At 42.9% G+C, this 25,576-nt stretch overlaps 1 protein-coding gene across 3 annotated transcripts in view; it reads left to right on the forward strand.

The window, feature by feature from the left end:
- The window catches only part of slc36a1 (solute carrier family 36 member 1), a 90,447-nt gene that overhangs the window by 23,458 nt on the left and 41,413 nt on the right, over positions 1-25,576 (forward strand). For 2 of the 3 annotated variants that reach the window (XM_042074470.1, XM_042074469.1), the window contains exons 6-11: positions 4,618-4,707; positions 5,123-5,207; positions 6,084-6,302; positions 10,895-10,993; positions 11,106-11,272; positions 14,576-14,745. In XM_042074470.1, the coding sequence (XP_041930404.1) occupies positions 4,618-4,707; positions 5,123-5,207; positions 6,084-6,302; positions 10,895-10,993; positions 11,106-11,272; positions 14,576-14,745 (830 nt within the window). Of the gene's footprint in view, positions 1-4,617; positions 4,708-5,122; positions 5,208-6,083; positions 6,303-10,894; positions 10,994-11,105; positions 11,273-14,575; positions 14,746-15,375; positions 15,426-25,576 lie in introns of those variants that run through there. The other variant, XM_042074471.1, reaches the window with a different exon arrangement.

Here is a 25,576-nt window from a genome sequence, read left to right on the forward strand (position 1 = left end):
GGGAGATGCCCAAGCCCAACTCAATGGAACTGCTCACCTCAATGCTTATGCTAAGCTATGCTAACGGTGGGTGCTTTAGAGTTACTGCACGCACAGAGATGAGAAAGGTATGTATTATCTTATCTAACTCTGAGGGAGATGGTGAATAAGCTAATTTCCGAGCACAGGCACCGACAAAGGCAAAAAATGTGCCATTCCACCATATCTGTTATCACCTCCTTCTCCATGGGCTTGTCGAACTGTCAATCCGCAGTCAACAAAACAGACTTCATAGCTGGCTATGCCAACCACCTTTCGTTGGAACTCCTTGCTCTCACTGAGACTTGGATCAAACCAGAGAACACTGCAACCCCGGCTGCACTCTCCACTAACCTTACACTATCCCACACCCCTTGCCCATCTGGACAAGGAGGTGGGACGGGCCTGCTGATCTCCAACAAGGCTACTGCCTTTAAACAAATATGTCTCAGTCGAATTCCATGCCATCACAGTGATCGCCCCAGCAAAACTCAACGTGCTGGTCATCTACCGCCCTCCAGGCCAACTAGGCGACTTTATGGATGAACTTGACACTCTGCTGTCCTCCATCCCTGAGTATGACTGTCCGCTTCTCGTTCTCGGCGATATGAACATCCACTTAGATGCCCCAGGCTCAGCGGACTTTTTGGCCCTGATCCACTCCTTTGACCTCAAACTGGTTCAAAGCCCACCTACTCACAAAGCTGGCAAAGAGCTTGACTTGATCCTCACTCGGAACACCCTCATGGTGACGCCTCTCCATCTTTCTGACCACTTCTTCATCCAGTTCAACATCAGCCTGACAGAACAGCCTCCGGCTCCTCAGCCGATGGTCACGTTCCGCCGCAACATCCGGAACCTGTCTCCAACGCACTTTTGCTCTGTGGTTGCCTCCGGTCTACCTCCACTCAACACCTTCTCCTCTCTGGAGGTTAATGAGGCCAGACTCGCTCTGCTCCACACTGAGCTCGTGTCTAGACGAGCTGTGCCCTCTTACCACAAGGCCAGCTCGATCCAAACACTCATCCATGGCTAAATGATACCCTCCGATAGCAGCGCACCAAACTCAGAGCCGCGGAGAGGAAATGGCACAAATCTAAACTAACTGATGACCTCAAAAACTACCAGACACTCCTGACCTCCTTTTCAGCCAGCATCACTGCTGCTAAGACTGCTTTCTACAATGACAAAATCAACAGCACTACAGACACTCGAAAACTTTTCTCAACCTTCAAATCGCTACTCGACCCTGCCCAGCCTTACTGCAGATACCCTCGCCTCATTTTTTACAAACAAAGTGGCGGCAATCAGCAGTCAATTTTCTACATGCCCACACAACGCATCTGACTCAGATACCGCACTCCTACAACCTCTAGGGGCTGCTGGAACATCTTTTTCAGCATTCGCTGAAAAACTAGACTCCTGACATGTAGCCGTCCTACCACATGCTCGCTGGACCCTATACCTACAAGCCTTTTTCAGTCCATCAGCCCGACCATCGCACCAGCTATCACACATGTGATCAATGCCTCGCTAACCTCCGGCACATTTCCAACAGCGTTCAAAATGGCCCGGGTAACACCATTACTTAAGAAAGCTTCTCTCAACCCTGCTCAAGTTGAGAACTACCGCCCTGTCTCACTCCTGCCTTTCCTATCCAAAGGCATTGAACAAGCAGTCTCCAAACAGGTCTCTGACTTCCTTTCACAGAACAACCTTCTGGATCCAAATCAGTCTGGGTTCAAAAGCGGCCACTTTACCGAAACGGCTCTGCTTTCTGTAACAGAAGCCTTAAAAGAAGCCAGGGCAACCGCTCGGTCATCAGTACTCATTCTGCTTGACTTATCGGCTGCCTTTGACACGGTTAATCACCGCATCCTTCTCTCTATACTCGCTAACATGGGAATCTCCGGTGCTGCTCTCTCCTGGTTTGAAAGGATGCTCGTTTAACATATCATGGCTTGGTCAGCTATCTGCACCTCACCAGGGGCCCCCCAGGGCTCAGTGCTGGGCCCCCTTCTCGTTGCTATCTACACCACCTCCTTGGGACAGATTATCCGTTCGCATGGCTTCTCATACCACTGCTATGCAGACGACACACAGCTCTATCTGTCCTTTCCACCTGATGACCCCTTGGTTTCAGCACGGATCTCGGATTGCCTCTCAGACATAGCTACATGGATGAAGGCACACCACCTCCAGCTGAACCTCTCAAAGACTGAACTGCTGGTCCTCCCAGCTAAACCTACCATACACCACGACATCAACATCAAATTTGACTCCCTGTCTGTTTCACCTACCAGGACTGCAAGAAATCTAGGAGTTGTTCTGGACAACCAACTAAACTTCTCAGATCATGTTGCCTCAGTCGCCCGGTCATGCCGTTTCGCACTCTACAACATACGGAAAATCAGGACTTACTTGACTCAAGATGCTACCCAACTTCTGGTTCAGGCAATAGTCATCTCACGACTCGACTACTGCAACGCCCTCCTGACAGGTCTCCCAGCCTGCGCAGTGAAACGCCTTCAGATGATCCAGAACGCGGCGGCGCGCCTGGTCTACAACCAACCCAAAAGGGCACATGTTACCCTGCTGCTCATCCAGCTACACTGGCTACCTATGGCGGCCCGCATCAAATTCAAGGCTCTAACACTTGCCTACAAAGTAGTCTCCGGTTCTGCTCCCACCTACTTGAATGCCCTCATACAGCCATACACTACCTCCAGACCGCTGCGCTCCTCAGACGAACGACGTCTAGCTCTACCACCGGTAAGCTCAGGCCAATCCAAACTTTTCTCATCTGTTGTTCCTCGTTGGTGGAACACACTGCCAGTTCCTACAAGGGCAGGGAGATCCCTCTCCATTTTCAAAAAACTCCTGAAGACCCAGCTCTTTAAAGAACATCTCCTCTCATAGCACCACTTACAACAAGTCTTGCTGATCCTAGCACTCACCAGCCGTCTTGAACTGACACGTAACTGTTAAAAACAGCACTCACTGATGCACTTATTCTTACTGTACTCTACCGTTTTTTAAATTGTCCTAAAATTGTTGAGAATTGCTTTAAAACTTAAACTGTTTACCATGTTGTTAGTCGCTTTGGCTAAAAATGTGTCAGCCAAAATGTAATGTAATGTAATGTATTTGCAGACTTCATCCCATCTTTGTACATTTCTCTCTTTCTCTCTCCCCCCTCTTCCCCTACTTCTCTCTTTCTGTCCCCTATCTTTCTGTATAAACGAGGCTACTGTTGGCCATCAGCTGTTTAATAGTTGAACTTACCTTGAATGACTGGAATTGAGTGATACCCAAAAAACTAAAGGGGGGAGAGAGGGATTGACAGAGGGGGGTGGAAGAGAGAGAACCTGAGACCAGACACCCCAATCAAACAGTACTTTTCCATGAAGCAAACTGCCAATAATGTCTTATCAGAGTGATTCCTGATAGAGGCTGCACGTCTACAAAGGATGCTTTTCCTATCCACACACCTTTGCCCTCAATATAACCCTCTGGCTAGCCATGAGATAGATAAGCATGTTTTGGGAGGAGGAAGGACTTGCAGAGCTAGACAAATTTAACTACATGCCTCTGGGGAAAGCTATGGGGGATGGTGTTGTCAATATATAGATGGCCAGTGTTTGTTGGTGTGGTGGATTTGCATAATCAAACAGTCTAACTTGTCGGGAAAATGGCAAACAAAGTATCAGTGCAGTTTCAGTGGTCAGATTTTAGAAGGCCATAATGTTGTCTTTGTCTTAGAGTCACAGTTGTAGAGTTGTATATTAGTAAAGCTGGTGTGGCAAGGCGTGTGCATTTGGACTCAAACGCAGACAGTAGGCTCAGAGGGTACATAAACAATGTACTTTAATGAGTCTTTAGCAGGAGTCAGGGAGCGATATCAATGGGCAAGAAGTGTAGCTTGCAAATCAAAAACAGCAATACAGGAAACAAGGAGTCCAGATCAGTCAGTCAATTGTATAGAACGAAACGAACACAGGAAAGACAGGTGCCCACAGACCAATGTGGGGAGAAATATAGGTCAGCACTCAGCGAGTCAAAACAAGTGCAGTACAAAAGGTCCTGCTGTATGAGAATAGGAGGTGGACTACTTAGTAATACTACTAAGTACATTTGAAGCAATGAATAAGAAGCTAACCATCAAAATGTTATTAAATGGGGAACAAAGCAGACATCACCAACTGAATGCTACCGTAATGAAAAATCATGGCTACTGTAAAGCATCTTTGGCAATCTGTGTCCTTGATCACATGGGTTTCATGAGATGGTTTTCACTGGATTATTTTAGTGGATATTCTAATGTGTGGTAATGGAGCAAGAAAGTCTGCAAACCTACAAGTTCTCATGTTGCTCAGTTCTGTAAAATGCATTCTCATTATGCGATCGATGCATCATACTCATTGAGTGTGTGTGATAACAAAATAAATGGGAAGTTCAATGTATGTCTCATTGAAAAGCACCATGAATGTCTAATCAAGTGTAATTACATATCTATAACAATTGCAGTTACCTATCCAACTTACCAGCAGCAAGCAGTTTTATTCCAGTAATGTTTTGCCTCTTTCCTTCATGTGTTAGGCTGGGCAAGCCTTTTCTTACTTACGGGGATGCAGTGGAGTATGGCATGGAGAACGTCTCTTGGCTGAGGAGGCACTCCGTTTGGGGAAGGTAAAAGCCAAGTGACCAGGCCATTAAAGATTTCACGGTTGTCTCTGAAGTAAACAACACTATTCATGCATAATGTTAAAAGGTTCTGTTTATGTTTAGAATTGTTGTGTCCTTGAGGCAGAACTAAATTACATAAATGGCATCATTACTTCTGTCGTTTGCCCTGTAACTGAGCTACAACCTTGGGTCCTTTAACAAATCAGTCCTCTGTGCTTGTTTTTTAAATTGTCCTAGAATTGTTGAGAGAACTGCTTTAAAAAGCTTAAACTGTTTATCATGTTGTCAGTCACTTTGGCTAAAAATGCATCAACCAAATGTAATGTAATGTAATGTAATGTAATGTAATGTAATGTAATGCTTCTTAAAATGTTACTTTGAATAATTATGTTTGTTTGTTTGTGTGTTTGTTTGTCAGGCATCTAGTGAATGTGTTCCTGATCATAACTCAGTTGGGATTCTGCTGTGTCTACTTTGTGTTTCTCAGTGACAATGTCAAACAGGTGAGGGGTGACTCCACAACAGCCAGATCCTTCACTCTAGTAAAGGAGTTAAAGATTTTCATGCATTATTTGACAAACAGAAGTCTTCATAATATTTAGACATGCTTCAATTACAGTCAGACATACTGTAGGTACACACAATTCAAAGAGTTGTTGGGTATGTGTTTCGTCACTAGAGGGCAGTGGTGGAAGGTCTTTTTTGTTGAGGAAGGTTCCTATCAGAATGAAATGATCTGGAAGTATTTAGTGATCAGAGCTGTTTGGATTCTCCACATGGTTAGGAAGTGTGCTTCAATGCTTTCTTTGAAATATCTGTTAGATTAGGGTACATTGAAGCATCCTTTGAAGGGAAAAGATAGATAGATAGATAGATAGATAGATACTTTATTGATCCTCAAGAGGAAATTCAAGAAAGTGATGGCGAAGCCCCACAATTTCTTGTGCCAAGTACAACCAATCAACTTGACAAGTCAATACCACCCACTTTCCCTTAAGTATAAGTACAGTTGGATTGTCTTACGGTTTTTGTTAGTCACTTTGGTGCATTTTACAGATCAGAATTTAAATTTTCAAAACTAGTAGTTCAACCTCCACATAATCTAGTCACTTGTACACATCATAAAAGCAATTTCTCATTATTTTGAACAAACAGCAAACACTTTGTTCTGTAACATTGCGGTTGTCGTCTTATGAATTTGCCCCTTGCCCCTTTAATTTGGGAAAGAGAGATGGGGTGGGATCAGGTGATGTCCATGGATTGGTATGGAACCCAAGTCAGCGTGAGCAACTGGACCTCTGTGGTGGGGATGATTATTTAATAATGTTTTATGTGTTCATATTCTCCACTGTGTGGTTATGCTGCTACTGTGTGCTTAGGTGGTGGAGGTAGCAAATGGGACGACGTGGAACTGCCACACTAACGAGACTGCAGTGATCGTGGCGAGCATGGACTCTCGCCTCTACATGCTCTGCTTCCTGCCCTTCATCATCCTGCTGGTGTTCACACGCAACCTCAATTTCTTAGCACCCTTCTCCTCGCTGGCCAACCTGGTCATGGCTGCCAGCCTGGTGCTCATCTACTATCACTCCATCACGGTATGGAACACGCACACACACACACACACACACACACACACACACACACACACACACACACACACACACACACACACACACACTATGCTGTCTCACTCACTCCCACAAGCATATAACTGACACTTGCAAGAGCACATAAACTCAAGCTTCATTCACACAACAACAAGCCCACGTACGTCCCAGTAAAAAAAAAAAAAAAGAAAACGGGTTTTTATGTCTGCGGCCTTGCGAGAGTGAATGTACAAGGCCAGATGTGTTATCTTTGTTATGAACTACCTAGCTATTACTGCCCCTATTGTGAGGTTAAATCTTTGCTAACCATCTGTAATCTTTGCTGGCACAAGCATCCTTTCAACCCTTCCTTCCTCTTTCTTATACACTCTCTCTCTCTTTCCCCTTCTATCCCTCTGTTTCTCTCTCTCTCTCTCTCTCTCTCTCTCTCTCTCTCTCTCAATATAGGCATTGCACTCATTACTCTCACATTCTTGTATTTTCCCCTTGGGGATCAATAAAATATTTATCTATTTATCTATCTATCTATTCTACTTTCTGAGGAAGCATTAGCTTTGACCTAAGGCCAGTGTCTCACAAAACAGCCATGAACTACTGTTGAACTACAGTTTCTCTCCTCTCCCTCCATTTCCATCCCCCCACCCCTCTCCCAGACCACGTCCACACGTACCAAAATAATCTTTTTTTTTTTTTCATGTATTCCTTGCCATCGTTTCTAGAATATTTGCGTCCAAACGGATCCATCTCAACACGACTCAACACGTTACTTCATATTCCACCCCTATAGGTGGCACTGTTTCTGTTACAGAAATTCTCCAAAAACGGAGAGGAAGAGGTACATAAAGCTTGCGCGCTGTATGCAAACAGACAGAATAGGCTATAACAGAATAGGCTATGATGAAAATGGCTAGTGCAAGGAATCCAGAATCGTTTGTGTGGACTGATAGTGAACTGTCAACTGTAAAACTTTAATTTTTACAGTTTGTGAAGGGTGCAGTCCAGTCCTTTATTTGGCAAACGCAGGTGCAAATAATCTCCGTTACTTTCTTTGGTTGTGTAGTCCGTGATTCACATTAGTTATTGGCTGTCACCACAAGTGCATAGGCTACTAAACGCTAGGCCAACACAAGTTCTAGGCTATTCCATCGTCACATTTATAATATTGCTATAATACCTTCGTTACTAACAGTCGATACTTTTTGCCTGCATCAAATTGCGCAAAAATATGTAAAATAAATGAATGACACCGGCACTACGCACAAATTCATTTAAACTTACACTGTACTTCCCTAATTATTTCTGACTAGTTCTCTTGCGTCAGTCACTGACAGTAGCTAGAATGCATCAAGAAAACACATAGGAAAAACACTGTTCAGTCCACCATGATAAGCTATTGGCGCTGCCCAGCACCAGTTGTGATATTTAGCCTACTGAGTGTAATCGTAGGTAATGTGGGCGACGACATCATCGATACGCAAGTATGCGGTTTCGCCGTCCAAACAAACACGCAAGGGCTACGGTTTCAAATTTTTTCATCCTGGGACTAGGTTTCAAAAAAGTGCAGTTTCGGGCAGTTCGTTTACAGGATCAGTTTGGACGATCGGCCAAAACGATGCAAAACGTGCGTTTAAACCAAAAAGCGTCTCCGTGTGGATGGCCCCCCCCCCCCCCTTCTCCCCCTCACTTGCACATACACGCATGCACAAAATACACATGCAAGTCAAACACATTGCAGACAAGGTCTTTGCTGTATTAGCAGTTACTGCTAATGATCTTTTGTGCTCTGAGTGATTGTGGGAAGAGGAAAAGTAAACATATTCTATAGGGATGAGGATTTAAACATAGCAATGAATAAACGTCAATAAATTAACTGATTAAATCAGTTCTTCCCCTTGTATATCCCTTGTGTTACACCACTTTGCATTTAGATGTTTTGCTTATGCTAATAGAATTAGCATGTATTAAAATATAACAGTTAACAGCCAAATCGGCTGAATTGCAAATTGTGTGGTTTGATTTAACTGGAAACAAAACACGGTCGACAAATACAGTATAGTCTTGGGTAGTGTAGTCTACATACACACACACACACACACATACTCACACCTAACAGATGTTATGGATGAAGAGGCAACTGTAAGTGACACCCTCCATGCTTATTGGAAGGCTTTCATCTCCAAACGAAAAATGGGCACAGTGGGTTAAGCAATTTTCTAGAGGGGGCTTTTGAAATGTGCGTCAGGGTTTGGGTGAAGACAAAAAAAAAAAAAAAGTCTGTTATGAAAATCCTTCTTCCTGTTTTTGAAGCCATATGTTGTGCAGATTAGTGATGTGACATTTGAAGCATGGCTTCGGAGCTTGCGTCAAGCAGAAAGGGGCGTGCCAGATGAAGCCCCGTTTCGAAGTTTGTGTCATTTCCATAAGAACCATATGACTGATGACAGACGAGGCCTCGGTTTGTGAGTGTAACGTCACAGGCACTCACTGTCTGAACCATCACTGTGCGGTCATCAGGAGTTGACTGCTTCGGAATCTGATTCAAAGGCTTTGATTTGCGCAAACCAGGGCGCACGTTGTAGTGTGGAATTGTGCTGTGAGTCAGGCGAAATGTGTCTGTTGTATATAGTATGCTTTCTCTATTCATGAATTAACTTTCGTTTTTGTCAGGAAAATGTCCCTAATCCACAATGCCTTGCACAACAAAGAACAATAATGACAGTCTGAACCTGTAATAATCGTCAAAACCATGTCCATGTCCGGCAATATGTTTTAATTATGCGTATGGTCGTTTGTTTTTCGCTCTTGGCTGATTGACTAATTGAACCACCAACTCGAAAAACACATCAGCTCATACCTTCTTGCAACAATTTGAATGTAATACATGACAAAATGGACAAACAACATTTGAAATTGATTTACACTCATTTGAGGTGTTTACTGCCATCACTAACCCAACGAACTAATGAATAGTTGAATGTTGTGTGTGCATGGGTTAACACAAGCAGAGTAAGATGCTTTATTGTGTACACAGGCAATAGAAAAAGGGTGTGCCGACCAGGGGTGTAGTGGTAAAATAAGAGGTCGGTAAACTATGAATTCTGTGATCTCGGTGAGGTGGACGGCGCCATGCAGTATCGGATTTTTTAAAAAGGCATTAAGAACATGTTTGATGATGGTAAAAGGTTATTGTCCAATGTTTATAACAATACCAATGGTATTAAATGGTTCCTAGAGTGTTGAAAAGTGTAAATATTGTGAATGTGGATAATACAGTGTGATTTTTGAAGTTGCATTTGGTGAATAAACTCTTTTGAAAGGTCAATAAACTCTATTTCTGAAATTTCAGAGGTGGATAAACTGTGTTTACTTGCGTTTAGCCTCCACTACATCCCTGGTGCCGACGGCATGAGCATTTGGATGCTTAAGATTACTTGATTTGTGTTCTATACATTGCTTTGCACAGCAGGTGTCACTAGCGAGCGCACTGTTTCATGAGGCTTCAGGTAAATGAACCTTTTGGCGAACCAATGGGCTGGAAAGCCTCAGTGGTTCAGGAAGCCTTATTTGGCCATCACTAGTGATCTAGTGCAGATCACTGTGTGACTCAAAATGGAAGGGACGATGCCAGACAGTTGTTGTGGATGTCCCTGCTGGCTGGCCGTTCAAACATAAACAAATCTCTTCTGGGAGAGCTTCAGGAGGAAAGTGGGCTATCAGCAGCCAAATGCTGTCAAATGACAGCTTGAGGAAGTTATTTTCCCAAACTACGTTGCTGATAAGTTAGCTGCTGACAGTTGGCTTCTTTTGTTCCTTATTTCTGCAAAGACTTACACCACTAAGTAGTGATGCTTTTCATAGTTAGACATCATGACGAGTAAAATAACTTTTAAGGTTAAACATTTACTTTGAGCCTGTATTGTCACTGTTTAAGGATGGGTCTCTGATTAAGCCCGTCTGAAGGCATGGCAAATAAACCACGTTTGTTCCCCAACACACAGGTGTTTTTTTCTATCTTTTTTTTTCTGTGTTTGTTTACATGTCCTGGTTTCTCTATAATGCCATAAAATGCTTGAAAAACTTCAATAAAATCATCATGCATAGAAGACACAAGGGCAATCCTGAAACATTATCATTCAGAAATATGTCGTTATTGTAGGAATCGAAGCCATTTCAATTTTTTCACAACAAACATCACTGACGGCAGCATTGACATACGTCACATTTCCATACGGTGGTGACATTACTGGGCTTTTACATGTTTGGAAAATGAGGCTTCTGTCTCTGTCATTTGTGTGCACATGCAGCCATTTCCATTTATTACACTTCCAAGGCTTTTGTTGTTTTCTGAACAAGCAACCAGTCGCGCAGTTACATGAAATTGTTGAGTTTGTGTGTGTGTGTGTGGAGGGAAGTGGTCTGCATTGTTGTTTAACATGCGTGAGATGCTCTTGGTGCTATTGAGCTGACACCTTGCTTTGATGAAAATGTGCATCTCTTTACTGCTTTGTAGTGTGACTCATAACTGTGTGATCTGCAAACCAATGCACACTCTCTTAGCTCTGGCCCTTTGTCTCCTCCAGAATATTTCACTCCCCATTGACCTGCCGTTGGTGGGACGTGCAAAGGACTACCCTCTCTTCTTTGGGACAGCTATTTTTGCCTTTGAGGGGATTGGAGTGGTACGGAACTTGTTTTCATTATATTACTTCATTGTATGTTTCAGTTTTTTTTTTTTTTTTTTTTCAGTTCACTTTTCAGTGGTTGTGAGTTAATCAGATGTGTTCCTTGCAGGTTCTACCACTCGAAAATAAGATGCAGAAGCCACAGAACTTCACCATGGTTCTGTACATGGGCATGGCCATAGTCACGTTCCTTTACATCAGTCTCGGCACCGTGGGCTACTTGTGCTTCGGGGAGAACATCGGTGGGAGTATTACCCTCAATCTGCCCAACTGCTGGTAAGTACCCCAGGCACCATGGGCAAAGGGTCAGAGGTCAAAAGTGAGAGGATAGGGGCATACAGACAGACACACCATGATTCATAAGGTGTCACTATTGCTGTCTCCATCAAATCATATGTTTCTCACATGCAAAAACAATTTGCATTTAGATAGGTTTTTTTATCATCCAAAGCACTTTACAGTGGAGAGAGAACCTCACTAAGTACCACCAATGTGAAGCACCCATCTGGTAGCCATTATGTGCCAGACGCTTACCACACACCAGCTTGATATGGAGAGTGAGGGAATGAATGAATGAGCCCATTACACAGGGGGATGATTAGGGGGTGGAGAATTCAGCCAGGACACACCGGGAAACCCATTACTCTTAAATGGTATTGCTGGGTGGCTAGAAGGTGGCACTCTTCCCTCTGGCCTAAGAAATTGTTTGCGCTGCCCCAGTGCAGTGACGGGGACAATGTGCTGTAGGCGATACCGCCCTTCAAATGAGACGTTAAACCAACGTCCTAACTCATTGTGGTCATTTAAGATCCCAGCTTCAGTAATTCAGCAGACAGAGTATCCGTTTGTCTGGCACACTTAAATGACCACAATGAGTTAGGACATTGGTTTAAGGTCTCGTCCGAAGGACTGTATTTCTTGACCAGAGGGAAGAGTGCCACCTTACAGTATAGCCACCCACCAGCAACTTGGCTGTCCAAGGAGGTCTCCCATCCAAGTACTAACCAAGCCCACACCTCCCCGAGCTTCAGTAGTTCAGCAGACAGAGTATCTGTTTGTCTGGTGCCCTCATGTTTTGCATAGATACAGTAGAGCGGTACGCCATCTTGTCTGTATACAGATGCTTGAAGTGACACTAGTCAATCGGTCACCCAGTAAGGTGTTCCTTCCCCTCTCAGGTTAACAGAAACGCAGTGAGCACTGCACTGTGATTTTGTGGGTTGCATTTTTGAGTGACTGTTCTCTGAGTGCTGTTTCACTTAAATAGACAATACTGAAGGCCATCAGTGTTCCGTCCTTCTCTCCTCTCCCCTGCGCATCCCCCAGCAAATAAAAATGGGAATGGATTTCCTCGGGGAACTCACTTCCTCTTGACCGCAGTTTGCCACGTGTCGAAGCGGCCAGTGAACACATAATCATTTTGTCCACTTGAAGGCCGCTCTTGGTTCAATCGCACGATTGCTTGCATGCTTGCTAGATAGCCCGTTCGTTTGCCTGTATTTGAATTGGCTTCGTTCTTTCGCTCGGGGTTCCGACGCGAGTGGGCGCGTCGCCACTCAATCTTGGCCGATGGGCTCGGCGACGCATTCTAATACGGCTGGAAAGAGGAGTGGCACAGCGCCATCAGTCAAATTAATTTTGCCGCTGTCAGGGGTGGGGGGGTGTGTCTCTGAGTGTTTGATCAAGGGAGAACTCAATTTACAGAAGTAAACTCTGCCCCGCTGAGCCCTGCGCAACACAGCCACTCTGCGTGTGCTCCTACTTTCCCCTCTCTTTCTTTCTTTGTTTCTTTCTCTCTTTCTTTTTTCTTTCTTTCTTCCCTTCCTTCTTCTTGTCTTTCTTTCTGTATTTTCTTAGTTCTTTCTTGCCTGCTTGCATATGATCTTTCTTCTTGTGCCAGACTCTCATCCTTCCTTCCCTTCTTTTATTCCTCTCTCTCCCTCCCTCTCTCTCTCTCTCTCTCTCTCTCTCTCTCTCTCTCTCTATCTCTATCTCTCTCTGGCTTGTAAATTGGGTGTGAGGTAGTAAGTGCCAGTCGTTGGGCCTCAGCAGGAAAAGAGCTGACCAGCAGGGTCCTGTGCCAGCTGGGTCAGACCCAAACACCTCTGCGGGTCGAACCCTGTCAGCACACATGAACCTGAGTTTGGGTGTATGTATGTGTGTGTGGTTGTTTTGCGTGTGTGTGTATGTGTGTGTGTTTTCTTGCATGTGTGTGTGTGCGCACGTGTAAGGATGTGTGTGTCTGTGTGTGTATCTGTGGTTTGTTTGTGTGTGTGTGTGTGTGAAGCTGAGCTTAGGTGCATTAGTGTGTATGTGTGTGCACCTGTGTAAGGATGTGTGTGTATGTACAGTGTGTGTGTGTGTGTGTGTGTGAGGCTGAGCTTAGGTGCATTAGTTTGAGCCGTGTGTGTGTGTCTGTGTCTGTGGGCACTTGCTGTGCAGAGGAAAAGCTGCTCACCTCTTGAGGCCGTGGACAGAGTTACCCAGTGATGCCCAGCAATGCTTCCCACACGTGTACCATTACATGAGTCACAAAAGAGCCCAGGGCCCGCACACACGCCACACACAATCCTCCTGATGCCCAACTCCTGACCCAGCCATTAACATGGACACTCAGATAGGGGCTTATCAGGACTTGCTGAATGCTGCTGCCCCTGAAGGTCGAATAATGGTACGGAGATGGACATATGGATGACATGATGATGATGATGATGATGATGGTGATGATGGTGATGGGAATGAGCATTATGATGATATTACATAGCTCAGCAGGGTGGATGTTGCATGTCATTATCAAGCAAAGTTCATGATCATACAGAGAGGATGAAGTGTCATGATGAGTGACCTAGACACAGAAAAAAAAGTCACATGATCAGTGACAGAGAGATGGATAAGGGTCACATGATCAGGGACTAGAGGACCGACTAGTCATAGCAGAGAGTTTAGGACTAAATGCAGGGGTGGGTTAGGGAATGTTTCTTTGTACATTCAGAACTGTTGTTGAAAACAATTACTAATGACTCTTTACCCTTCCTACTCCCTTATTCTCTCAGTCTCTGTTGTGGTCAAAGTTAATCCAAGACAACTGGTGTGAGACTGCAGCTTTATTCACGACGCCGGGAGAATGTTACCCACATGAAATGTCAAAGTAACAAGCCCACACATCTGTGGGTGAAGCCAACTCTTATACCCTTACCCCACACCCATGGAAAATCACAAGTTGTCACCCTCCAGTGATCACTTAACCATCTGGTATTTTAACAGAGATAAGAAATGTTTACGACCCCCCCATCCTGAGGGTTACCCACAGTTCGGTGACACAGGGGTTAATTTAACTAAACATTCCAACATTGGAGTTTCAGAAAAACACAAGGGTCAGAGTAAGGAGATGACAATTAGATTTCACTACATGTATGTAAGGTATACTAAACATTCAATGAGAGACATATAAAATTTATCCCACACTGTTTCTTCCCTGAGATCAGTGATCCAATATAGGAATATTAATGCTCTCTCTCCTTCACTCTTCCACTCTAGTCGCTCACTCACTGAGATGCTTCCTGTCTGCTTGTCTTGTAGGATGTACCAGATAGTGAAGCTGCTCTACTGCTTTGGGATCTACATCACGTACGCCCTCCAGTTCTACGTCCCGGCCGAGATCCTGATCCCTCATGCGGTGTCGCGTGTGTCCGGTCGCCTGGAGCTGCTGGTGGACCTCAGCATCCGTGTGGCACTCGTCACCTTCACATGTAAGTGTGACACTTTCTTTCTTTCTTTCTTTCTTTCTCTTTTTCTCCCTTTCTCTCTCTCCTTCTGATCTGGAGTCAGACGCGCTACCGTTACGCCACGAGGTCCCACTCCAAAGGATTTTGAATGCATCCATCGGTTGGTGGACACACTCTAAACATAACTCTGGCTTTTTGTTGGCATGTGGCATATTTCCCTTTGCTTGGTGTGTTCATCTTTTCCACTGAATGGACATAAAATGTCCAATTGTTCCCGGGGTTCAGACGAGGGCCATGGCAGTGTGTGATGAATGCGAGGGAAGTGCCAACTGCTTTTGGTGGAAATGAATGTCCACAGAAATTCTGCGACACTTAGTTGACAGGCGTGAGAGAGAGAGACCAATTGAAAATGAGACTGAGCTTTTAGCTTTGAAAATGTATGACAAACCGGTGAAGCTGCTGACTCCGATATGGGCACTAATCAGGTTTTGATTCAAGCGGGAGAGCACCAGAAATCACTTGTGCTAATGGGGGCTGATCAGAGCGGCACGTGCATGTGCCAACAACTGGATGCCAGCCAGACGTTTCCATTTATAGCCCAGGCTATTTTTAGGGACCAGATATTTTCTGCCTTATCGATTTCTTCTCCTTCAGAGTCCACTGGAGGTGTTTAACTCCCCTCTCGCATCTCCTCTGCCTGCTTCTCACGTGAGGAGGGAGCAGATATCTGCCCAAGGACGGACGGTCATTCATTCATTCATTCATTCATTCATTCATTCATTCATTCATTCATTTTGTCCTTTGGCCACCTGGAGGCAGTGTTTCACATTTGCGGCTCTTCATCAGTTTTTCTGGACTTTAGGCTTTCCTTTGCCTCCACTGGGTAATGCTCTTTCAGGATGGAGTCACAAGGAGTAAGGTTTAATATATCTACACTCAGCAACAACACAACACTACACAACATGACAACACTTGGTTTTTTACTAAATGTTCAGATTAAGACAGATTAATCTATTGACAGTAGCCAGAAAGCATATGTTTTATTTTTTATTATAAGAGTTTACAGTGTTATCAAGAGTTTACTCTGTTTGAGAGTAAACTGAAGAAAACACTTTTTACACCACTATTTACAGCAGCACACACACAGCACACAGCTCTCCATCAAATTCAAGCTCATAATTAAATTAGTGTATGTAAGGCACAGCAATGAATACACAGGCTAGTGCAATACTATTGCACTAATAAAAGTTATGAAGCAAAAGTGTCTCTCTTTCCAATAGTTTACACATTAGCCATCTCAGAGTTCTGTTCCTCCCTTGCACTGATACAGATGCGCACAGAGGTGCAGAAACCTCTTGCTTCTAGCCTAGCCTTACTGTTAATCACAAATTGTCTTTTGCACACAAGTTTTGACATATGTCATATAGTACATTAATAAAGACACACATGAATATGTAATTACAGTAAGCTAAAATATTCCAATAGTTTTTATATTTATTATGACCACCGCTAGCGTAGCGGTCATATAGGGATTATTCTTTTTTTTTTCAATGATTCTCGGGACACCGAACAACCGGGGCACATGAAACTTGGTTGGTATGTAGCCCCACTAGACTTTTACGGAAACATTTTGTTTGGTCCCCGATGGCCACTCCACCCCCGCGCTGGGCCCCCCCGAAACCCAAAATATGCAGCTAGCGCCATCTTGGGAAAGCAGTCACGTGACAATTCAGCTCACGTTACATGTTGACGTTGGACTGGAGCATTGCGAGCGGACTGTCACGTGCCTGTTTTCTCAAGATGGCGCCAGCTTGTATACGTGAACGGTACTGTTTCTAAACTATCTGTTTCTAAACTACTGTCTGTACACTTACAAAGTTCTCAATGCTTTGGTTTACATGTAGGACCCCTCATTATGCTACCGTGGAAGTGTGGTGCTATTTTAAGCCTTGTTAGTGGTATAGAAATAGCAATTTCTTTTTACTTTACGTGTGCCCCGAAGAGTAGCGTTATAAGCTAATTAGCGGTTTATGGTAAAACTTCGATTAGCATGAAACCATATCTCAGAGAACAGACGAACTCGGTACACATGTGTTATTAACTCCTAGGTTCATTTTGCACCGGAATATCGGTTATCAGTTTTTGAAAAACTGAAATATCGAAATCGGTATCGGCCTTCAAAATCCCATATTGGTCAGACTCTATAGGAGATGGAGACAAATTGGCATACCTCCACACGCACAGACACGCATGCACACACACACATCCACACACACACACACACACACACACGACACACACACACGACACACACACTTCCCTCCTAGCAGTGGCAGCCGGTGTTGTAATGGCCTGAATGAGTGTGCACACCACATCAAATAGTGCAGCATCAAGAGGCCCGCGCATCCTGCTGCCGTGGCAACGTGCGGTGGGAAATTGATCTCCCCACTTCAGCCCAGCGAGCCGGTTCAAAAGCATTTAGCAAATAAGGTTTTCAATGAATCACCCACGACTCCTCCTCTTGCCTCCCTGCTCCATTCTGTAAACAACAAAACAGCAAATGCTCTTCACACCTACCCACACACACACACACACACACACACACACACACACACACACACACACACACACACACTCTCGCTCAGGTAGACAAGATAAGAAAAGAAGAAAAGCTCTATTCAACAATAACGAATAAGAACGGAGGAGAATAACCTTTAGAACGAAGGAGCCACTGACAGCGCGGGCTATGATCACCGACCGAATACATCAGCGGTGACAGCGCGGGCTATTAGCATTGACAGCGCGGGCTGTGATCACCGACCAAGTACATTAGCGGTGAGTCCCAATACAACCGCTGCACTCTACCACTTCACCCGGCCCCACCGTTTTGTGTGTTCCTGTGTAGTGGTGGGTGTTCTAATTCTTTTAAAGGTTGAGGGATCGTGTGATCATCCAAACAGGGCATTTTCGGACACTTGATCGAAGGGGCACAAACATTTCCCTGAAAGCTTAACAAACAGTAAAAACGGAAGTGAAAGAAGCCGAAACCTTCACAATAATAATGTAAACTAGATGTTACATTAGAATTACAAAGTCTTCCCAAACACTGCTAGACCTAATTTTTACAAATAAACCAGAGAGAATTAAAAAGATCCATAATCTTGTTACTGGGTTATCAGATCATAATCTTACTCTGGCTGCTAGAAAACTGTCAAAAACACGTTTAAAGATCAAAGCTCAATAAGAGGAAAGTCAATGCCTTTTATTCCTCAAAAAGACATGGTTCTCATTGAAAAAGAAATAAAACAGGTAAACTGCAATGAGACTATTGGTAGTATACCCTGTGAGTCTGCCTGCACTGATTTAATGTCTACCATTAAAGACATTCTACTAAAATACACCAAAACAAGGGGCAAGAAAACAAATAGGACATAATTACCCAAACATAACATAATTTACCCTGGTTCAATACAGCTCTCTGAGAGTTAATGAAAAAGAGAGATGCTGCTCTGAAAACATTTTTAAAATCAAAATTAAATACTGATCATCTCATTTTTAAAAGTTTAAGAAATAAAGTCACACAACAAATTAGAAAAGCTAGAGCAAACTTTTTCCTCAATATTATCAGTGAGGCAAAGGGAAACTCTAAAAAGCTCTGGAGGAGCATTGATAAGATACTTGGAAAGGAAAAATCTGTAAATAGACAGTTAAAACTAATGATAGATGGCCATATCCAGGATGATGGGCAGATTGTTGGGAAATGTTTTAACGAATATTTCATAAATTCAGTACGAGAGCTGAGTTTAAGCTTTCCCAAAACTCAACTCCCACAACCATCAACCTGTGATGTCTCCGCTTTCAAGTTTTCCCCAATTAATTCAGAGAAAGTGGAAAAGGTAATTTCACTTTTAACAAATAGCAAAGCTAAAGACATATTAGGTTGGGATGCAGCTTTTTTAAAACAATGCAAAACATCAATTATGATACCTCTAGCCATGATCATAAATAAATCTTTTAATGAGAATACTTTTCCCAGTGTTCTTAAACCTGCTATTATTACCCCGATGCACAAATCTGGGGATACTCAAGTGGTCTCAAACTACCGACCCATCAGTATTCTCCCAGCTGTGTCTAAGGTTATCGAAAAGGTAGTAGCAGAACAACTAATTACTCATCTGGACTCCAAGTCCTTGTTACACCCTATGCAATTCGGCTTCAGGAAAAAACACTCCACTGAAACCGCATGCTGCTACTTTTTGGAGAAAATTAAATCTAGCCTAGATCAAGGAGGAGTGGTGGGAGCAGTCTTCCTTGATCTATGTAAAGCCTATGACACAGTAAGTCACGATGTACTGATTCACAAACTTGCAAAATATGAGATCTCCTCAAATGTCCAAAATTGGATAAAGTCCTATTTAAGTAGCCAAACTCAATGTGTGCAAGTAAACGGCACGTTATCTACAACACTTGCCTCTACCCTGGGAGTGCCACAGCGGTCAATTCTAGGTCCTCTGCTCTTTTGCTTGTATATTAATGACCTGCCTTCCGTTTGTAAGAGCATATATTACTATGTATGCTGATGACACTGTTTTGTATGTCCATGGGAGAAGTGCAACAGATGTGGCAAATAAGCTAACAAGTGTTATGAGTAGGGTTAGTGACTGGTTACAGGATTCATGCCTTACATTGAATGTTGAAATCTATGTACTGTATCTGTTTTTTTCCCATTGGATCTAAACCCAAGACCTATCCCAAAATTTCAGTAAATCAACAAAACATAAAACATGTAGAGACATTTAAATATTTGGGAGTAATCTTGATTCAAATCTTACTTTCAAAGATCATGTTAAAAGTTGTGCAATACACTGAAATTTAATTTAGCAAATTTTAAATATATAAGAAACTCTCTTACCACTGAGGCATCTAGTACATACTTACAAGCAATGATCATCCCTCACCTTCTATACTGCATCACTTCCTGGTCTCAGGCAGGTAAAACGGTGATAAAACCTTTAGAATCTTTGTACAAAAACTGCCTTAAAAACCAAGAAAAAAGACACTCCATTATCATCACTGTCATATACTGGCCAAATATAGTTTATTGAGTTTTGAAAATCTAATGAAACACTCAAATGTGTCTTGACTACATAAAATAATTTACAGTGCTACTGCTCCCCCTTTTAAAAAGTTTGTACTACTCCGCTCTGAAAATACTGAGCGAACTACACAACGTGTCACAAGGGGGGAGTGTAGCATCCCTTGTCGTAAAACCCAATTTGGGAGTTCCTCTTTCTCATGTGTGGCCATGAGACAGTGGAATGTTTGCACACATTTTTAAGATGGTGTGTGTGTGTATGGGGAGGGGGGTGTCTGCATGTGTGTGGAGCTGGATAGTACTAAACAGGCTTTAGTTGAATGTGTATGCTGGGGAGGGGGTAAGAGAGTGTAAGTGGGCTGCTGGCGTCCATGTTTCTATTCTAAGATTGCTTGTTTGTAAAATAATATGGCCATCACATCATTTATAGTCCATTTATTATTATTATTATGACCGCCGCGCAGCGAAGCGGCGGTCATATAGGTTTAGTCAGATTTTTTTTTTTTTTTTCTTTTTCGCATGCCCAAATTTCCGTCAATGATTCCCGGGACACTGAAAGACCGGGGTACACGAAACTTGGTGGGCATGTAACCCCACATGGATAGCATGGAACCGTCGTTTTTCGTTTTGATCTGTAGCCCCCCCACTGGACTGGACCCCCCGAAAGGAGGGTAGGGCAGACACAGTTTTCTGTGAATATCTCGAAAACCGTAGGGTTTAGGAGGACCTTTTTTTTTTTTGTATGTTGATCTCAAGGGGCCATGTCAACCCATTCCATAACCACTCATTTCATGTATAGCGCCACCTAGTTAAAAATGAGGTGTTGTAATTGAAGGTATCTGTGACCTAACATAGTCAAAACTGCACGAAATTGGAATTGTAGGATCATTATGACACCCTCTGTATGCATGCCAAGTTTTGTGGAATTCCGTTCATGGGGGGGCCACACAATAAATTAATTTATGTTACTATACACCAACTGGCCTGTAGGTGGCCGGAGACAGTTTTCTGTGAATATCTCGAGAACCGTAGGGCCTAGGAGGTCCACCTTTTTTATGTATGTTGGTCTTAAGGGGGCATGTCAACCCATCCCATTACCACTTATTTCATGTATAGCGCCACCTAGTTAAAAATTAAAAAGCAAAAAATTAGGTGTTTTCATCACAATATCTCTGGCTGACAAGGTCAAAACTGCACGAAATTAAAAGTGTAGGATCATTATGACACCCTCCGAATGCATGCCAAGTTTTGTGTACTTTCGTTCATGGGGGGCCTTACAATAAAATAATTTATGTGTACATTTAGTGACGTACACCAACAAGGATTCCCGGGACACTGAAAGACCGGGGTACACAAAACTTGGTGGGCATGTACCCCCACATGGATAGCATGGAACCGTCATTCTTCGTTTTGATCTGTAGCCCCCCCGCTGGACTGGACCCCCCGAAAGGAGGGTAGGGCAGACGCAGTTCTCTGTGAATATCTTGAGAACTGTAGGGCCTAGGATGACCATTTTTTTCCGTATGTTTGCCTCCAGGGGTCATGTTAACCCATTCCATGTGCACACATGTGCATAAACAGATACACACGCACACACATACATTTACAGTAATCATACGTATGACACATACTCACACAGTAGACATATGTACGCATGCATGCACATGCACAAACACACATTTAACGGAAAAATTTCATTTCGTCCCCGGGGACCACCACCAGCCCCCCCACCCCCTGGGCTGGGCCCCCCGAACCGCAAAAAAAAAAAACAGTTTTTCCTAAATAACTACCTGAACCGTGGCACTGAGGATGAAGAATCTTTTATGGTATGTTGGTCTCAAGGGCCCACATCAACCTGGCTCATTTGTGATTTGCACCCCCACCCCCCGGTAAAAAATGAAAATGCAATATTATTCTGCTTTAATTGCCCCTATCTTCAGTTAAGATGTTCAGAACTGCACCAAATTTTATGTGTATGATTGACCTGGCATTCTCTGGGGGTATGCCAAGTTTCGTAGAATTTTATCCATGGGGGGGTCTAAAAAAATTAGGTTATGTGTACATTTAGTGACTGTACACTCATTGGCCTGTAAATGGCGGTGCACACATATACACATGCACACACACAGGCACCCACAAACTATCGGTATTAGAACGGCCGATACATAATTACAAATTCAGTAGGATTAAAAGAAAGCCAAAATAAATATTCATCATCATCATCATGGCTGCATTTTCAGTATTGGCGATAAGTAGTCGTTTGTCCACTAGATGGCGCATCGTTGCAGTGAGACGTAATTTTGTTGGAAGTTAAAAGTGGGTTGGAAAAAACAATGGACGCTTCCTACAAGGACTGTAATTTACCGCAGCGGACATCTAATAAGGATAGGACGATGTTCACATGAAGTGTAATTCCCATTTCTTCTTGAAGCCGAAATAAATCTGAGGATGTTTATCGGACATGCTTGGTTTTTACTGCAGGTACGTTAATCTTGTAATATCAATAAGGACCTAGGTAATGTTACCGTTAGCGTTAGTTGAGTGATGGAGGCATTTGATTGATTGCATTTGTAGAAAACTATAAATGCGGTTATACCAAGCAAATGTATAGCAGCACTGTTTGTATCTTTCGACTGTCATTTATTGCACGTGCTACAAAATCATTCTGTGCAATGGAAGATTTACCAACGTTACACCGGTCTGATACAGTTTTGCCTATACATGCGTGAGACTGAGACGCCTGTTTATTTTGGTTTAAGTGCGTGCATGGTGTGAGAGGGGAATCGATGTGCTTTGATTACAGCTTGGTAGTTGTAGTCTTGTGAAATTAAAAAGCACGTGTGTGTGAAGTATCCAAACAATGACACCTTCATTTCATTATGGCTGCTTTAGCAACACACCTTAAGCTACTGTGTAGTGGGTCCCATCTAGAAGTGGCTACTTCATTCGCGCTTTCCTTGACTCATGGAGCTGCTTGAATGTTATTACAATTTTTCGCCACGATATGGCAGTTTAAGTCCGCTTGATACTGTAAGGCGTAAGCCATTGGTTTCCAAAGGAGATTTTATTTGTGTCGCCAGCATAGCCTATTGACAATTTATGTTGTAAATAGGCCTACCTTATAATCCAACCTGTAGCTTAGGGAAGCTAACAGCTTTCTATTAGGATCTAGTTTGTTAGTTACCGTTTTGTCATAACTCCCTGATGCATTTTTGCATTTAGAATAGCCAGAGCGTGTATATCTCAATCGGAAAATTAAACAATATCGGGTGCCTATGGACTAGGCTGGGTGAACCCAGCCTGATCTGCCCGCTATTTATTTTTTGATTTCTTAAAAGATTGAGCTTGGTCTGATGAAAGCCAGACTAGCCATGGACCTCAGTTACACAATGCAAGGGAACATGAATCAGCCTATATTTGCACGAACAATAACGGACAAAAGCTCTTCAACTTTGGCGCGTTAAAATGTGTATGAACAGTCTAGCGACGCATTTCATCAAGGCCCATTTGGACATGTCAGTTATTTGCACCACTGGTTAGATGTAAAACAGCATTTCGTTTCAGACTAGGCTACTGTTACTTAATTTGTGCATTGACAATAAAGTATTACATGAACGTGAAAGTATTACATAAAGATGACTAAAATCTTATGTAGAAGAAGAAACATTCACAAAAAATCCATCCATCCAAAAATGACATTTGTTTTTGATAGCTGTTGAAAACGGCATGGAACTGACAGAGATGTTTTTGTTTATAAATACACAAAAAATAAATAAATAAATAACATTATGCTGATACCTTTTGCTTTTCCCAAATACAATGTAGCCTACAGGTGTAAGTGACCTTTCATCAATCCAGTTGCAATGGATGAACTGTGATGAACTGCCCTACTTGAGATTGTTTAGAGATTTTAAAGGTTTTATAACAATGCTACGTCTTCTTTGGCTATTCTACAATCTATTCACCTTTTCAGTACCAGTAGGCTACTTTCTGTGCAGCCGCACACACACACTCAGGCATGCCAAACAAGCATACACAAAAGTTTCAAGAGTGGGGGATGGAGTAAAATATGGAGACAAATTGAAGTGTGATTTATTTTCGCGGAACGGATGTACAGGACTGAGCGGCGGTCATATTTTGTACCGCTATGCGGTACATCTAGTTATTAAGTGTGCTTGCAAAGCAGCACACTTATTGTTCTTCTTAAGTTTTATTATTATTATTTTTCCCGTCTCCCTTATTTTTTGTCAGCCCTAGCGCCTAGGCCCTTTGAGACAGAGACACCGTTCCAACTTTAAAACGTCCGGTCAGTACCGGTGTAAGTTGGTCGCGAAGATGACGTCAGGTGGGCGTGCCGTTCGTCCGCCATATTGGATTGAACAGAAAGCGAAACTAAATTTTCACAGGTCACAAATTTGGTCCGAACGCCACGAAACTTGACGTACATTATCCTTGGACCAAGCCTCACAAATGTTAGCGGAAGGATTTTTGATTTTCGAAAGCGTTTGCCCGTCACAGCCAAACGAAATCGGCGGCGAAGCTCCGAAACAGGAAGTCGTCCATATCTCAGGAACACTGTCACATATCGATACCAAATTTTGTATATGAACTGGGGACTCCAGTGTGAGGGTGCATAGGCAATAAAAAAAAAGAAATATTCCAAAAGTTTCCATCATTTTGCAATCCACCCACAGGTATTTGGTAACTCACACCATTCACCTTCTATCACAATGCCTTCCATGTATGCACAATGTCTCAGAGCAGACACAATGTCTCCAGGCAACCTTGCCCAATCATGAAATCCTTGCTCTGCCATGGGATAGTATGGACTTACGAACTGAAATAGTAAGGAGAACAGTAGCTATATATAGCTTACATAATAGAGTTGTTTTCACATTGACGGTATTCAAATTAAATTTTTCATTATTGTTACATATCATGATGGGAGAGTATTATTAAAAATGTTACAAGTATGCAAATGCATATGTTTACGGGCATTTAGGTTTTACTGTGTTGTTTTGTTGTAAAGACATGCAAGGCATTCTGGGCCATGTAATGAACAGTGGTCGGCAGCACTCCATAGGCTACGTATTAATATGAATAGGTGTTTCTGTAAACCTAGGGACAATAAACAGCTATCTCTGTTACAAAAACGAGCTGGTAATCGCTCATTGAAGAGGGAACTATGATAAAAAGATTGTTTTCCTAAAAGCATGGAGTTGACGAAAGAATAAACAAGCAATGTCACGTTAATGTTAAATAGCCTACCTATCTGAACGCTAGGTGGCAACGTTGTATTACATTTCACTAGTGTAGCCTACTTGAAATACGGTGTGAGATTCACAAGTAAGAAAGGTGCAAATATTATGTAATTTATCATGGGAAATTATTGGAAATGTTATTTCTTGTTTATTCTTGCAAACCACACACATCCATTCGGAATCACACGTACACATTTAATACTGAAAGACTATCATTTCGTTTATTTGATGTCGCCTAGCAACACAGCCTTCAGAGCAAAGATTCTAGAACAGGGCTTCAGAGAGACACGTTTCGAGTTTGTGGCCAAGAACCTAAAATATCGGTTTCCATGTGCTGGATGGTGTGCGTCCTTTATGAAAGTAAGTGTTTTATACAGTTAACGTTACAGACATAATGAGTCATGTTGTAGTGGTCAACATAAATGTGCCCCTTCTGTTATTAGAATGCTAAGCGGAGAGGCATTCTAAGCAGAGATTTAGTATCATTCATTTCTTGTGT

This window comes from Alosa sapidissima, chromosome 20, assembly GCF_018492685.1.
Source record: "Alosa sapidissima isolate fAloSap1 chromosome 20, fAloSap1.pri, whole genome shotgun sequence".
In the NCBI taxonomy this organism is placed as follows: domain Eukaryota; kingdom Metazoa; phylum Chordata; class Actinopteri; order Clupeiformes; family Clupeidae; genus Alosa; species Alosa sapidissima.